This window comes from Colias philodice, chromosome 13 (genome assembly GCF_061535455.1).
Source record: "Colias philodice isolate Cphi_HAF_F1 chromosome 13, ilColPhil1 Martin Lab GWU primary, whole genome shotgun sequence".
NCBI classification, from domain to species: Eukaryota; Metazoa; Arthropoda; class Insecta; order Lepidoptera; family Pieridae; genus Colias; species Colias philodice.
The window spans coordinates 8,479,946-8,497,039 of NC_143098.1; the positions used below are offsets into that span (position 1 = coordinate 8,479,946).

The 17,094-nt window shown below is 34.5% G+C and overlaps 1 protein-coding gene across 4 annotated transcripts in view; it reads right to left on the bottom strand.

Moving 5' to 3' along the window:
* LOC149483556 (uncharacterized) overlaps positions 1 to 17,094 on the bottom strand; it is a 184,693-nt gene that overhangs the window by 39,742 nt on the left and 127,857 nt on the right. For 3 of the 4 annotated variants that reach the window (XM_089702648.1, XM_089702651.1, XM_089702652.1), the window contains exons 3-4: positions 2,809 to 2,947; positions 2,343 to 2,498 (exon numbers count right to left, since the gene is read on the bottom strand). In XM_089702648.1, the coding sequence (XP_089558774.1) occupies positions 2,343 to 2,498; positions 2,809 to 2,947 (295 nt within the window). Of the gene's footprint in view, positions 1 to 2,342; positions 2,499 to 2,808; positions 2,948 to 16,450; positions 16,851 to 17,094 lie in introns of those variants that run through there. The other variant, XM_089702649.1, reaches the window with a different exon arrangement.

The window sequence follows — 17,094 nt, forward strand, 5'->3', positions numbered from 1 at the left end:
AAAGTTCTCAAATCCTTCTCTAACAACATAATGGGAGCACGGTCGAACTAATTCACAGTCATTATTCAAAATACCCGGCATTAGTTCATAATTTATGATTATCACTCACTACTGTTGCGGCTAAACTTTTATGCAATATCCTTGAAAATTGTATAAGAACAGAGCTGGACATAATTATAGCGCGAATAAATGGCCGAATTGAGCCTCGGGTCAGGTATTTTTACTAACGTCAAAAGGTTAGATAAGAAAATGTTACAAAATTGTACAGATTATAATATCTCGGCTATTAAAGTATCTGCGGAATAGTATGGGCGGGTAATAATGTGTTTGAAATTTTAAAATTGCTATATGAATGTAAAGAGTGATATGGATACAATAATATCTCTATTATATAAAGTTTTTAACGTTGCATAATGGCTTACAAAACACGTATTAAAATGCAGTTTATTATATTTCTGTTAAAACATGGTTTTATTCACTAAACAACGCAATAAATCACAACAAAGCGGCAAGATTACGCGATTTATACAGTTCCCGATAACACTACTCTATATAAAGACTCAATTAAATTTTAATTTATGCAATTCGAAATAGTTATTTACTTTGGTTATCTCATTAGGTGAAACAATATTTATCACTGAGTGCAGGTGTTTAACTATACACGACATTGAGTATTCGAGCGTTAAACGGTAATCGAACAAGCGAAAATAGGTCTTTGCTCCAGCGCCGATAGGTCGTTATAGCTTGTAGAGTGCGTGCGACCAGAACAGACACTCGGCCACCAATCGGACGAATCGTAATTAAAATTGACAGAGGTCACTAACCTGACACCGTGAGATGAACAATTCATTAATATAACATAAGTTCGGACATCGGTTCTCACGAATCATGTAAATTTGTCGACTGAACGCGAGCTGTTATCAAATCGATTAATATGCAAATCGATTTGGGCATCACTAGCCGGTCGGTGACCCGCGGGTCGTAAGGTATTGTGATGTGACGTGATGCAAATGCGCTAACACGTGACGCCGATCGTAAAATATGCATCTTATACTAATTTGTTTGCGTATTTTTCCATGTTTATGGCTTGTTTCATTTTTAAATACCGAGAGTTGTGCTCTTTATACATCATTATTATATTTTATTTTGACTAAGATAGAGTGCCGTTTGAAGACGCATAAATATTCTACGTGTGTAATTATATTTGCTGTTTTTATATTTAAGAAGTAGCTGATAGGAATCTGTAATGTTTTATGACAAGATATATTAAACACATTACAATTTAATACCATTACGCATACTGGTGTGAAATTCTAATTTTATCTGCATTTTATCACATACATTTGTCATAACAAATTACATTGAAAGGTTATATTATGAACGTTCACAGCATTAGCACGGAATAAAGTTTTTAAGCCTTGAATCGGGTAGAGTTCCCTTTTAATACCGAAAATTAACTCTAGTTATAACCGTTTTTCTTCTTAGATACTTAATGTACATATCTAAAAAAATGTATATTAAAGTTTCGAATATGATAAAGGGCATGGTTGTTTTAATTTGTTTATTTTACTATCAGGTTTTTTGGAAAAAAATCATGAACTGAGGTCGATTTTTGGACTTTAAACCAAAACGCTAAGTCAATATAACATCAATTATTGTAGTGTTTTTACAGTGTGTTTATCAAATTGAAACACAGGGCATGGTTGTTTTAAATTTTGATTCCATATCCAAATATCTTTTTAATCATTTTTATACGTACTTTTACTACGGTAAATTCCGCGGTCGTCTCCCGATCCCGCCTTGTAAATCGTCGTCAAGGTCGCTAGTCCCTATTAAAGCCTTAAAGGCCATGCACAGAGGACGATAAGGTTGTCAATGTTACAAGAAGAACTGTCTCTTAAGGCCTCGATATTCTAATTATTAAATGGTTAGTTAAGTGCTGAAATATTGTACATTGGTTTCTTGATAACACATAATATAAATTTACATATTCAAGTGCTACCGCATTTTCGCACCTATAATTAATAATATACTCGACCGATTGTAAAACTTTTTTAACCATTACAAACCTACATCTTTACCGAGCAATATCAGCCATTTTTTATTTTTTGCATCACAGCTGTCAACGTTTTTTTAAGTGGGAAAATCTTGCATAGGTATCTACGGCCCTGGGAATAAAGAGCTGTGGGTTATGTCGGATTCTTATTGACTAAAACTTCTTTGTCTGCCGTCACGCTGCTTTGGGCGGAACTAGGTACGGGACGTACTCTACCCGTCCAGCAGTTACCCTTTTTTGGCCCTGTCATATTAACCCTTGCAAAACCACTAAGCTAGTAACTCACTCATTCGCCGGGTGCGTATTGTACCGCGCCGCCAGCGAGCGCATGATGTCCGAATAGTTGCGCGGCGGGTGCGCGGGCGCGGGCGGCGCGTGCGGGCTGCCGCGCTCCGGCGGCGTGCCGGGGTACGACGACGTCGACGGTGTCACGCTGCGAGATCTGACAGACATACACACACATTTGAATATAGATGTTGGTTTAAGAAAGTTCGATATATTGGACAAAAGGAGGTAGATACGACGACTTGAGGTGATAGAACAGAAGGCTGTATTGGTAAAGAGGGTATTTGCTGACTAAGAAAATAAAGAGAAGAATTTTTAGATAGAGATACGTTTGCTTTAAAACTCAAGACAGCATCGGTTAGTATTTTTGATATTAATTTGATTAAAATGAGCTCCAAACCTTTAACCACCGAATAAGAATTACAAAGGTGCTATATTTTTACACATATTCATTTAAAACATCTTACCTGGATGCGTTAGATTCATGTGGACTAAGTCTCTCACTCTTGACGGTATGTGCTTGTGGCGTAGGCGCCGGCGCGTGCGTTTGCGCCGGCGACGCCGCATCGCGCGCGCAACGTCGAGCTGCGCCCCCGCCGCCTTCACCTGATGACAAAATATACATGTTATTATCACTATGATCTCATATTTGTTGGCACTGCGGGTCACATGCCTATTGTGAAAAGTAATGGCCACGCTGGCCAAATGTAAAAAATTTGGTGATGTTTTTTACCCAATCACGATTGAAGCACTGAAAGGATCTGGATAATCGTAGTCTCAAGTCCGAAATAAGATCGATATTCACCCATTTGATAGCCAGGTGAGACGTATTTTTTACCGATACTTATGAACAAATATGCCTATGATAACTCATCTATCAAAAAGTGCTCTAGTCAGTTACGAAAAGTGCACTTTTCACACTCCTACGCGATAAAACTACGAGCGAAAATTTTTAAACATTGCTGAAGATTGCGCAATACGATCTTCATACATGACTAGACACATTTTCAACAATTTTCGAACAAACACATCAGTCCGACAGCAATCCGCGCGTTGCCCTTAACATTGACACTCGATAGCATCGGGTGAACTCTCGCAAAAATGTCACATCACAATTACGTCGTCCCAGTATGGCGCACTGACTCACAACTGGTTATAGCATCCCGACTGACTGTGCTGTGCACACATCAACATCGTTACTACAAACTGAGAAAATATAAAGTTGGTAAATCTATACGCAATTGTGATATGTTTTTTCTATGTATTTTCCTAATGAGAAGTAATATGACAATTTTTATAGAACTCTCGATATGACGAAGTAATAAATCTGACCTTTGTTTTCTGTTAGGAATATAACATGAACTTTTATTTTAGTTTTTTTCTAATCAATAAACAACTTGAGTTTCAGTATGAATCACAGTTATTTAACTATTTGAATTTATAATATCCTATATATTGAAATGCAAACTTAACATACGTACATGTTTCTAGGTTAAATCACTTCCACTATGCGCAGATGCACTATATTAATAATTCTTCAGTAAATGTTTATCTGAGTAAAAGCTTACCTCATGTAAATATTCCACTTATCTTTGTAATGTTGTGTATGTATCAGATAAGGAATTAAATTAAAAGCGACTATGCCGAAAATGATGTCGTTATAATTTCGTAAATTGCTATTAAAATAGATAGTAGTGAAATTACATTGGAATATTTGAAATAAAACAAGATAGTAGGTACCTACAAGAGCTTTCCATTCTACAAGAACAATTTATTTTTTATAACGTTACATTATTTTGTAATTTACCATATTAGTATATATCAGTATATTACTTTTAAACCCTGTACTGATAAAATATAGTTAAAATTTATCTGTAAAGCACCGTATGAGACAATTAACTTCACCTTAAAGTAATAAAAAACAAATTGTCCTAGAATTTCTCTTTGACCGAAAACCATAGATATGGTACACATACTTCATCTTGAACCGATGCCTATCAACGTTTTGGGCTATCTGTTGCATTCTTCAGCTATGTCAGGTCAAGAATGTAGCATGCACGAAATTTCACATTTAAGAATTCCACATTCCCGTCGGTTAAACATGACCGAGGTATCTTAACCTCCGCTGCAAGACATTACAGTGACATTACGTTTGCTACACAAAAAGTTGCACTATGCTGACCCGCCAACCAGCCGCTCGAGATACGAATCTCGCGGCACGTTTGAAGGCGAAATTAACCCGCTAGCTTTCCACCAATCTGAACCATCTTGGCACATGACGAGTGCGCCGGTGTCAACTGCATACTGAATTAAGAAAGACTTTCGGTAATGGTTTTGGGTAACAATTATACAATACAATGTTGTCGCTCGTTAACATCCTTTGAAGTTTTTTAACACAATCGATCTTTACAACAATGTTTTATCGTAAATCCTAAAATATTTATTAAATGAAATATATATATATTTTATATACATGACAATAAACGTTTATCATTTTAAGTTAAAGTTGTTATCTACTGAAAGGCACTTTATACTATAACCTTCATGATTACAACAATCGTTGATGTGTAAAAGTGTCCAATCCGACAAGCTCGTTAAAGCTCCACGAGACTGTCATAGTAACTATGATACATTGTGTGAATAAACTCGAGTATTGCCAACGAGCCAGCTAAAACATAGCCTTAATTGACCTTGCATCTATTTAATAATGCATAACATGACATTACACTTTTTAATGTCCATTAAAAGGTGGAGTTCATAACGTCATAATTTATGGTGAAAGTTGCCTTTTATGATCCCAAGGAAACTGTTTTATTATTATTATTTCCATGTTTTTTCTTATTTGTATTTAAACGATATTAATTTAAACAAATCGAGGAAACCAGATAAGATACCTTTATAATTGATACAAAAATGTCAACATAAACTTTCGATAATATTATCGGGAAGTAATTTAAATGTTGTGAATACAGTCCGTTCATTATATTAAATTTATATTTATCCTTAACGATATCGTTTCAAATTTATTTGTATCCTTTGTTATATAACGACGATGACTCTATTTATATGGCAACAGTTAGATTTTCCATAATAAAGCCCACGGTCGCCTCATAATCAGAATATGGGTTATGAGAGAATTCAAATTGACGCGTTTTGTTACCATTATATTTATTCTCGTTGTAATAATCATGTCAAATGGGACCATTGTATTCGTTTTCACGTTGGTGTAAATGGGTTTATCTGTGAGAGATCAATGTATTAACATCTATATTAGGTTATTCAGGCACAAAAGGAATATATTGTGAATCGCTTCGGGTTGGCGGACCACATGCGTTGTTTGGCGTTGAACAAAATTTACTAGTTTAGAATTTAGATGGACAAGTTTTTTATGTGAATTGAAAATAAATTCATGGAATTTGACTCAAAGGATTAAAAAACAGAACTCTGGATCAGTTCAAAAATATTGATTTAATAATAATATTTAATAGTCAATCACGATAAACACGACCACAGATAAAGTTATTACCAGGTAGCCGCACGGAGCCCGCATTTGACTCAATCATAAAATAAATCAACGTACAGCCTATAGGCATTAGAAACTCGAATAACGAATGGTGGTTTTGAAATATCGACAGTCGAATCGATAGTTTTGAATCGAATCAAGTGGTAATTATTGGGCGGACGTGGTCGAAAATTGTCAAGGTGAGCGATGAACGATGTCTTCCGGCAGCTAGGAAGGCTCGACGCTTGCGCTGGCTGAGAGGAAACGGCGACCGTTAGTTGGACTCTCCATTCGATATATTTTATGTAACGGACGCTTTTTAATGTCAATATTATATAAACGATTTGTTAATTGCAATCAAACATAATGGTTGGCTTTTGGAGTCGTAGAAGCTGATGAAGCAGAAGTAAAGTCTTAAAAAAAATTCTTTGAATATCAAAGTACCTGTGTTGTCAATAATTGAATTATCGGTAGTCCAGTGATGTGGTTTTAACTTTTAATAATGAATAATGAGTTATTTAACTAATCTACGTTACAACATTATTGTTTTAGAAAATTTTATTTTAATTAAAATCCATCTTTTAAAATGTAAACGTACCTAATCGTTTCGCTATTTTCTTATTTGAATAGTAACAAAAATTATTTGAAAGGTCTTCAGTTAGAAACTAAATATAAGTAGTTATGTATATCTATCTATGCAGTCTTTACACTTCAAGCGTATAAATATATTTGAACAATCATTTTAATATGGTAATTATCATGAATGGCCGAGGCCTCGTAGTTATATAGTTAACAACGCGTAAACAATATGCATACAACAGGAACTTCGTTAACCTAAAGTAATGTAAATTACTGTTATGTGTACGCCACATTGTTGCGACCGCGTGTGCCTTGCGACCCTTGAGATGTTGTATGGCGCAAGTTATAAGCGATAGCGATCAGTTCAAAAATCTGGTACTTTTGTAATTTTTCAGACAGATACATATTCCTATTTTAGTTCTATTTCATTCTATGTAGCGGATATATGTATTTCGAGATTAATAAAAATATTTTTAAATACTGATAAAAAATTTTGATGCTACTAAACAGTAAACACTATATTATACAGAGCCAAATAGCACAGTGTGACTGGAAATATCAAAACCATATACTTTCCCAATTTCCCAACCTCAAATATCATCAAATTTTAACAGCTCTCTAAACCTATTAAACTCTCTCTGTCAACTTTAATAAATATTTATCAAGCAGTTCGCGGGCCGCCACAGGCCGGGTCACAGCTCACACGCGCGGGTCACCGTCGTCAAACAATGTACCGTACGTCGCGACCCCAAATGGCAGCACGTCGCACACCGTCACCTAACCGATATGACTCCACATATACGCATAACCAATACGTGATTGCCGTGTCAAGTGATCGGTAGATTAACACTAAAATACCTATAAAGCTTGTAACTTGATACGAACTTACCTTTTATGGTCCTCAAATAGTTACGATATATTGTGAAGCGTTGACCCAAAATATTTAATTTATATTTATGGCGATTATCTCGTGAATTCTCAAGATTTCGTCGGATATTGTATCACATAAACTGATTGATTTGATTTTGAAAGTAGAACTGAATAATTACTTTTTCATAGCATATTTATTTATTTCTTAATGTATCTATGGATTCATAGAATTGAAACAACTTGAACAACAACTGGAATTTCGTAATAACATCCACACCTATCTCAATAAAATCACGTCTAACACAATTCATCTCTCATTTTCAAGATATCTAAACTACCTACATGCACCACATTGCATATACTAAAATCCCAAACTAGCGAACCAAACAATATCTAAAACAAAAGCACACCACGCGAGCCTAGTGCCAATCCCCCTCGCCGCTCGAGGTCCACAATGAGTTGACACAGGACAATGCGTGTTGACAGTTGACATGTCTAGGCCTAACAACTCGCCACACAAGGAAACGCGAACAGGTTTTATGCCGGAAAAGTTCGTGCCGTGATTAGTTGTAAAGTTCATCAAACTATATAAGTATGATGTATAGGTGTCGCTTATCTGATCAGTCTATGATTTTATGCTACATTCCTTCATGTAATTAGTATTGTGATATACCTAGTATTAGACTTGTGCAAATATCCATTGTTTAAATAAAAACATCTTATTGAACTTGCAATTAATTTATTAATTATTATTGATTAATGTTTTTTTGTTACCTACAATTGAAACCGAATAGTTCACAAATAAATTTATAATCACTTCAGAAATAAAATTTGTCTAATACATACATATTATACATAACGCACAAATGCATTCTAATTTCTAACCAAAGAGCTGCAATTCACTTGCTCCTTCCTGCCTCCGATTTAGATTAAAAAGAAAGTTTTATTTTATACAAAGTATATCTGCATCACATATGGAATCACATATGGCAACATGGTGATTGGCCAACTGATTGGTGTAAATCGATTATTTTGCCTCTCCACAAAAAAGGCTCCACCAGAAACTGCGGAAACTACCGTACCTTGGCCCTCGTTTCACATAGTAGCAAAATATTACTACATATTATAAATAATCGTATTCGATATTATCTCGATTGGCAAATTCCTCAAGAACAGGCAGGTTTCGTGAAGGGCAAAGGCACACGCGAACAAATCCTAAACGTAAGACAGTTAGTCGAAAAAGCTTATGAATTCGATATCCCATTAGTTTTGTGCTTTATCGACTATAGCAAAGCTTTCGATTGTGTCGACTGGAGCTGTCTCTGGAAGGTACTTGCTGAACTCGGTGTACCCCAGCACTTAATCTTCCTGCTTCAATCACTATATTACAATAGCCAGGGAGTTGTAAGAGTTGACCATACTTTGTCCAAGCCATTCAAATTTGAAAAAGGAGTGAGGCAGGGATGCATTCTTTCACCCATTTTATTTAACATTTATGGTGAATACATCATGAGAAGAGTTTGTGAAGATTGGGATGGTGGAGTTAATATCGGCGGCACCAAAATCACCAATCTGCGTTATGCTGATGACACCACGCTTATAGCAAATGATAAAGTCGAAATGGCTTCATTCCTTGACAAACTGGAAAGCATCAGCAATGAATTGGGGCTAACTATTAACAAAGCAAAGACCAAACTAATGGTTGTCGATCGCACAAACAAGATGGATGCGACAAACACGACCAACTTGGATACCGTCGATAGTTTTGTCTACTTAGGCTCCATTATTACCAACAATGGCTCATGCGAACCCGATATCCGAAGAAGAATAGGAATCGCCAAAAACGCAATGTCTCAACTGCACAGAGTGTGGGCAGATAGAAATATTTCTCTAGTAACTAAACGGAAACTTGTCAATTCTTTAATTTTCTCCATCTTTCTATATGGCTCCGAAACCTGGACATTGCGTAAGGCAGACTACTCTCGGATAAATGCTTTTGAAATGTGGTGTTGGCGACGCATGCTTCGCATCCCATGGACGGCACGTAGAACGAATAAATCAATTCTCGAGGAGCTTGGTATTACCAAAAGACTGTCCTCCACATGCTTGCGACGAATATTGGAATTCTTCGGTCATATTGCAAGAAAGAGGGGAGACAACCTGGAGAAAGTCCTTCTAACTGGCAGGGTAGAAGGAAAAAGGCCCCGAGGCCGTAGCCCAATGCGCTGGTCAGATCAAATTAAAACGACCGTAGAAACTAGCGTACCTGAAGCAATCCACATCGCAGAAGATCGAGACAAATGGCGTAAAATAACTAGGAAATCACAACTCCAAAATGATCACGACCCTCAGCAGTGAGGATTTCGACTTAAGGAGGAGGATATCTGCATTATCATATTACACTAATAATGTAAAAATGCTTGTTCATCGGATACGTATTTAGTCCAAAAACAAAATCAACGTTCAATTCACATGCATAATATTTCAATAGCCGTCGAAGAAACAAGTCTATTAGCAAACACGACAGTAACGTCCACTCTGCCACTTGAGGCCTAATAGAAAAATCAACAAAAAGCCATGTTTACGTACACCGGCCACGCGAGCGGCGTGGGCGAACCTTCCACCTGACCTCCCAAGACTAGATCGGGACTTCGCCGAACAGGTGTGAACATTTAACAAACATTTTCATGAATTTATGTAAATATATTTGGGGCAGGAAGTGTGGCTGAGGGTGGTTGTTCTCCAATAGTTTTTTGCTCATTTTATGCACACTAGAGCACTTATCTAGAAGCATGTATCCTATTGTTGTCATCTATCAGAACAAATTAGAAATCCTAATAATAGTCATAAGTCCAGCTGGGTTAAAGTAAATTTAACTCAAACGCAGATAGAAACATCACACAAGCGTACTAGGATAATAAAGCCTTTATTACAAGAACAGAAGTAGTGATAATGTATTTCAAACGAGGAAATAAAAAACTTCGAGCAAAGGAATCGAGAAGAGGAATCATTCACTTGATAATATTTCAAAAACGGTTGCTTTACCTCGTAAATATGTGATTATTTGAAACCATTGTACGACGTTCCAATCATTTGTTCAGATCAAACGCAAATCAGGTTTGTGATTTTTTCAAAACATTAAATCCGAGAAGCGTGTTCGATTACTATTCACGCAGTGCACACCGAATCCCACCTGTCTGTGTTTACCCGGGACCGGCCGAGAGCAAACACCGTCATGTTTATGTTTGCCTAGTACCCAACCACCTGCGTCGACCTAACGACGGTCGATCGAGGCAGATGGAAGGTCACAAGTGCTGTTAAAAATCATGCGTGCCTGGTACCTTGACGTGATTTTAATAATTTATTAAATCACGAAAGTATTTGAATTTCCTTTTCTTCCCATACGCAAAATATCAACTGCAATAACAAAATCGAAGTCTAATGACTCATGTTATTTATTTTCCTGTAATTATAATATATCCTGTTAGGTAACCAATTATCTTAATATTAATTGATCAAGCTTTGCAATTATATTTTTTATTATAAAATGTCTCCGTGCAATTTATTATCGCAAAGCACAACATACGAGTACGCTGTTTAATATGTATATGACGCCATTAAAATGAGAATACATTCAAGCTTCACATAACAGATATTCAATACACAAAAATTGGTTATGACACGCGCCTTATTAGGGGCAATATTTGTCCCCTAAACCGGCCCGAGTTGATTGTCATCGGCCGAACGAGAGGTCGACAAGAGGTCACCTCAACCAAAACCAATATTTGTCCATCGCATACGATGTTTTGTTCATATCCATACGGGTTCCGTACTTTACGACTTGTTAACAGTTAAACGTTTTAAGCAGGTGTTTTGTTTATTTAGTCAATGTTTGTACACATCTATGTTATGTATTTTTGTGGCACTAATTATGTAACTTTTGTCTTGAGTATGTATCGATTGTTTTGGTGTAGCGATGTATGATATTTGTTTTCAAACCTGTAAGAGCTTGTTGTTTAAATACAGTTAAACTTCCACCATATTTACACCATAAGCAAAAGCTTTCAGTTTGTTAACATATTATAGTGTGTGTAAATTATTCCTAATCTTAATAGTTTTAAACAGTTTTATAGTCGACATATTTAAATTGATCTCTAAACCTGTTCATATAATCAAATTTTTGATACATTAACACTTCAAAGCCTAATATAATCAAACATCGATCGAACTAAACCGCAAAGGCACTCAAGACTTACAGCGGTAGGTAGAGGTAGATAATCTGAATCACAGCAGGTTGAAGTCAGGAAAAAAAGCCACGATTAAAATTCTAGTGCGGTAGATAGTTTTCTAAACGCGAGGTCGGACTGAATTCGCAATTAACCCGCCCTGCCACTGTACAATGTTGACTCGACCCGCCTCTAACGTTACTAAGGCCCGTAATTTCAAATTAAACTTAAGTTTACCTAGCCATGAAAAAACTTAAACTATGGTTTATACTTTTTTCGTAATTAGTTATTTTTATTTTAAATTTAAACCTTAAGCAGTACATCGAAGTTAATCTGTGGAAAACAGTTTAATCTAGATATCGCAGTTTAAACTAAAATTGATATTATAGGATTTTATTATTATTAAGTTCATGCAGTTTGGATTTAACGACGGGATATTTAAAATAATACCTTAATTGACTTCTTTTTTCGTGTATAATGCTTTTTTATACTACCGGGATATATCGAGCGTGTGATGGTTTAGTTAGCAGCTGACGACACCCTACAACTAAAAATATTTTTATGAAAACTTATAAGCGTTTATTGAACACAGGATAACATGAAATTTCTCATAGTGTTCACAATTATATTAAGCTCATATTTTGTATCGCATAACATTGTTACAAAATTATAATCATCAACAAATTGATATAAGATTAGTTTCATGAAAAACATACGATTACAATTTCTTACAGTTTATTTATCTTCCTTGATAGATAATGTTAATTAATTTATAATAGAAATGAAATAAATGAACTAAATGTATCATGCACTGAAAAAAGACAATTACTACATTTAGCGATACAATTATTATTTCTTTTACTTTCAAATGCGTTAATGTAAGAACAGAAAACCAATACCACAATTACAACTTTCATTGTTCAATTATTATTGGCTATAATAAACACTTATTCAGTCATAAATTTACTGTTATAATTTCTAATTTCACAACTTGTGTCCGTTGTTGTAAAAGCATTTAATTCAATAAACTTAAAAGATTAATGATAGTCTGACATGATGGAGTTATTACAAAACAACGTAGCTTTTGCAATTGATAGCATTATACAGTTTATTGTCTTTTAATTCCATAACGATATTTTTGTTTGTAATAAAACGAACCTAGTGTTTTATTTCTTTAACTTTTCTTAATTCCATCCATTACTTAACGTTAACGTCCCTATTTGATTGGTGATGAACCAATAAAGTATTGCATTTAATTTATATTTTCGCAAACTAAATGTTTTTTTAAGATTTACAACCTACATAAAAATATAGAGATATAAAAATAATTCTCGAACAAAATCTCCACACAAGTCGAGTTCGATAAGCGAAGCGGCTCATCGCTTTAAATGTCAGAGGTGACAAGCCTTCGGTCGGTGAATCAACATTAGCATGCGCGACCCGCGTCCCACGACCTCTCTCACCCTCTAACCTTCACCCAGACCTCAACCTTGACTGCATCGAGATAAAACGAATAATTTACGAATTTTAATGCGCTCCAACGGAAAAATGTTGACGATTTATGCAAATTTTTCGTTTCGCCGACCGGTTCTGATAGGTTTAGAACCCTGAACCCACGCGTGTGTTTGTTTATTTGCTATGGAAATGTATTTGAGGTTTTACTTCGGTTGAACGAGTCGCTCGAGATGCGTTAATATGTATGTTGTGCTAATTTTTAATAAGACACGGACTCGGCTACAATGGAATATGGAAATGCCAATATTAAAATCTTTTGTTCTGTGCAAATGAATCTTAGTTGACCGTGAATATATCGCACGTGATCTAGAATGTTAACTGACAAAACAGGAGACACTTTTAATGCACCCTCATTAAGAAAATGTATTCTGTATGTTGAAGGTAATTTTCATTTGAACATATTGAAATAAAATAGCATAACACACATTAATTCATCAATTTTTATTATTTTATTTTTTCAGTTGATACATTTTTACATAATGATCGAATATGAATTAAGAAACCAGTTTTCATTTTTACCTTATTGATTGCAAGTTTTGCGAATAATAAGGTCATTGACACCTTTACCCTAAAACAAATATCATGTTGAAATTTAAAGCATAATTCAAAATAGACGGCGAAAATATTTATAATCGAAAGAGACATCCTAGCCTGGGGTTTCGAAATTCCATTGACATCTCAAACAGTTGAAATGTGAATACAATTATATTATTTATTCTCCATAGAACTAAATATGCCGTACACAACCCACATTGTAAGGGAGACGCACTTCGACACTAAACCTATTTACCCCATCTTACAATCGTGACCGTTCCCCATTGTGTCGATTTCCTGCCCTTTCAAAAAACCTTCAACTACAGGTCAGGTTTACCTGCATTTTTTTTATTGGTCAGGTAAATAGGCGAATGGCCTTTCCAAGAATTGCCGGGGGCTTTTAATTTTTTTGCAAACATCCCTTACAAGTTCATAGAACGTTCTAGCATTGTATTCGTTTGGGAATAGAGTTCAAATTATTTCAATTATCGTTAATACAGATGTACCTAAGAATGCGATTGTTTTGAATGTTTCTGTTTTCTGTGTGCTGCGTTACGTGCGCGAGGGTGTAACCGGGGAAATCAGACACTAAGGGTGGCGTTTTTTGTTTGTAAGTGCACATTGTAAACGCAAAAAGAGGATGTACTTAGACATTTTGCGTGCTCATCGGGCTGTAAATATTTGGAGAATGATAAATCAATGTTTAATAGAGGTTTTAACGCTAAAATGCCACGGGAAGTGGTTGGCTCCCTTTATAAAGGAACAGGGAAAAGCGAAAAGACAAATGTAATTAGTTGATAATATAACTCATGTATATGGCTTCAAATTAAACGTTTTAGAAATAATTTTAACATTTATATGCTTTTCCTGAATAGAACCAAGTGCGAAATTAATACATACAATTTTGTTAAAATTAAAAACCGTTTATAGCTTTTTAAATAATTATTATTCCGTATAACAATTGCTTATTTTATATTGATACAAGATACAGATATCTTTACTGGTAACCGATCTTCGATAATTTGTCTTCCATTAGCGTATGACATAATTATGATATATCATTCTTAGCAATATTTAAAGCCTTTAAACTATGCCAAATTTCAAATGAGTAATTGAGATATTAACCATAAACCACACATTATAATATTATGTACCGAATGCAAGAATACAATCGTGTAAGTATAATAATTTACTTTTTTCCACAGGAACCTAACAAAGGTTGCCAAGTGAAAGCTCCAAAAATTATTCAATAACGAACCGTACAAAAAAGGAAATATGTATAGATAAAAATTGTATACAGTTTTAATTTTTATAAAGTCAAATTGTACTTTTATAAAGTCAGCTAAATTGTGTATCATTTCTTTATTTTTCTATGACTGTTATCCTCATTTCATTATTGATACTTTTTGAAGAATTTCACTAGATGTGCATAAGTGGTCGCAAAATCGTTTTATTCTTATCTTAGCCTAAAACAAAAACTATATAATATAAACTAGGTATATAGTTTATAGTTTATATTATACATTTACGCATATACATTTTATACCTAGATTCGTGAACAGCGTAATAAATTTGAACTTTCGTGTAAATAAATTATTGTATAGGATGTCCGTTTCCTTACTGTATATTCGCAGAATGATTCAAGTATAACACATGTACTTTAATTTAAAGTATAACAATGTTGTGAGAACGAATAAAATTATCTTTTCTTATCAACATTGAAATTGTAACATTTGAAAGTAATAAAAGTTTGTTGTATGATTTTCGTACGAAACCAAGAATTAATTTTCTAGTCTGATTACATATTTCTTTATAGTGATAATTAACTGAAATTTCATAAATTAAAAAATTTCTCAACATTAAAAATAGTAACTTTAAATTGAGTATTTAAGCGCTGTTTTTATTTCTAAAACTCTTGTTCAATTCGTCAGATAATTCTTCGTAAAAATAATCAAATCCATGTTCAACGTTAAGCTTACCGAAGCTTACCAAAGCTTTGAGCTCACCGAAACTTATTAACGAGTAATTGGTGCCCAATCACAAAGCCTTTTTGTCGAAGTCCTCGGGGTTACCTGGTGGTGAAATGGCAGTGTAACGGTCGTCTGGAATTAAGACCCTTTTTTCAATTGTACCCGTCTGGACCTTACATGGATTATAAGTACCTGTTCTCGGTTGAAGGCATTGGAAGAGAATTAAGCTTTTTGCGAGCTTTAGGTACCTACGTGGTTAAATATTGTATGACGCATACAAATTGTATTTATTATATTTATTTCAACATTTATTTACTGTAGCTAATATTAAAATGAAAATACATTTTCATCATAAAGTGTTTTAACTTCTTTAACCTTGAACATTATTTTTATTTGCTCTAAATGATATGCTGTTTAAATAAAAAAGTTTTCGCATATATTTTATACTTATGTATGTATTTTATTTTATTAATAATATTCATGCTATAGAAAGTATTTTAATAGTTATATAATAATAAGAATAAAAAGGCATTATTACTTTAAAGTTAGAAAGTCGATCTAATATCCTCAAACAAAAGACATCAACGCGCTTGAATCGTAACATTTCTACTTTACGATCATTTTATTATTGTAATTTAATTTATAAAGAACAATAAATAAATAGAATGTTTCAATTAAAACTAAAATAAGCTTTAGATAAAAAAATAAACTAAAGCCTAACGATACACTAAATAAATTTTACCGACGGACTTTCAAACAATAATAAATTTATGCATTTAATAATTTTTCACTTACATAAGTTAAAGAGGAAGAAGAAAGGAGATAAAATATATAAGCAAGGTTAGTATTATAATTTTTTTTCGTGTTTTTGTTATTCAGATTATGTCAACAATAAAACATAAATATTACTCACGATCATCGAAATCTTCTTCAAAATCCGAAAAACATCTTTCGTCCTTAAGCGTCTGGTTTTCCGGCTGCTGATAAAACCTTTCCGACTTGATATACATTTTGAGATACATTACATAAACAGCGATTCCAAATAAATCAAAGTGTCATTCCTTGAAAAATAGTTCAACGAGCACAGTTCTCACAATCGTATAAATAAAAAGTCACTCAAAGCCGCAATAAATAGCGTATAATAAATTCCAAAGTTCAAATCGATTAATACACAAATCACTAATTTAACAAGTCCCAGTCACGAATGGGTATTTCTCCGGTAAAGGTCATTTATTGTGGGGTCAGGACCGGGAGCGCGCGCACACGTGCGTCTGTGTCGACTGGCGCTCGCGCACTGCCCCGACCTCCGCTTTATCAGCGTGAGCCCGGAGCCGCCAGGTAGCAGCATTAACGGCAAATTAATTCTCATTCTGTTTTTAAAATTTTTCGAATGTCACTTTTGACTACTGCTATGTATGGACACGTGGTATTTTCAAACGCATTTGAATGCATTTGAACGTAGGTCTTGGATCGGGTTCATTTTAATTCTGTTCGCTATGCGTATAATAACGTATATGAGGATCAAAAGGCTGTTATACTTTATGTCAACATGTCTAT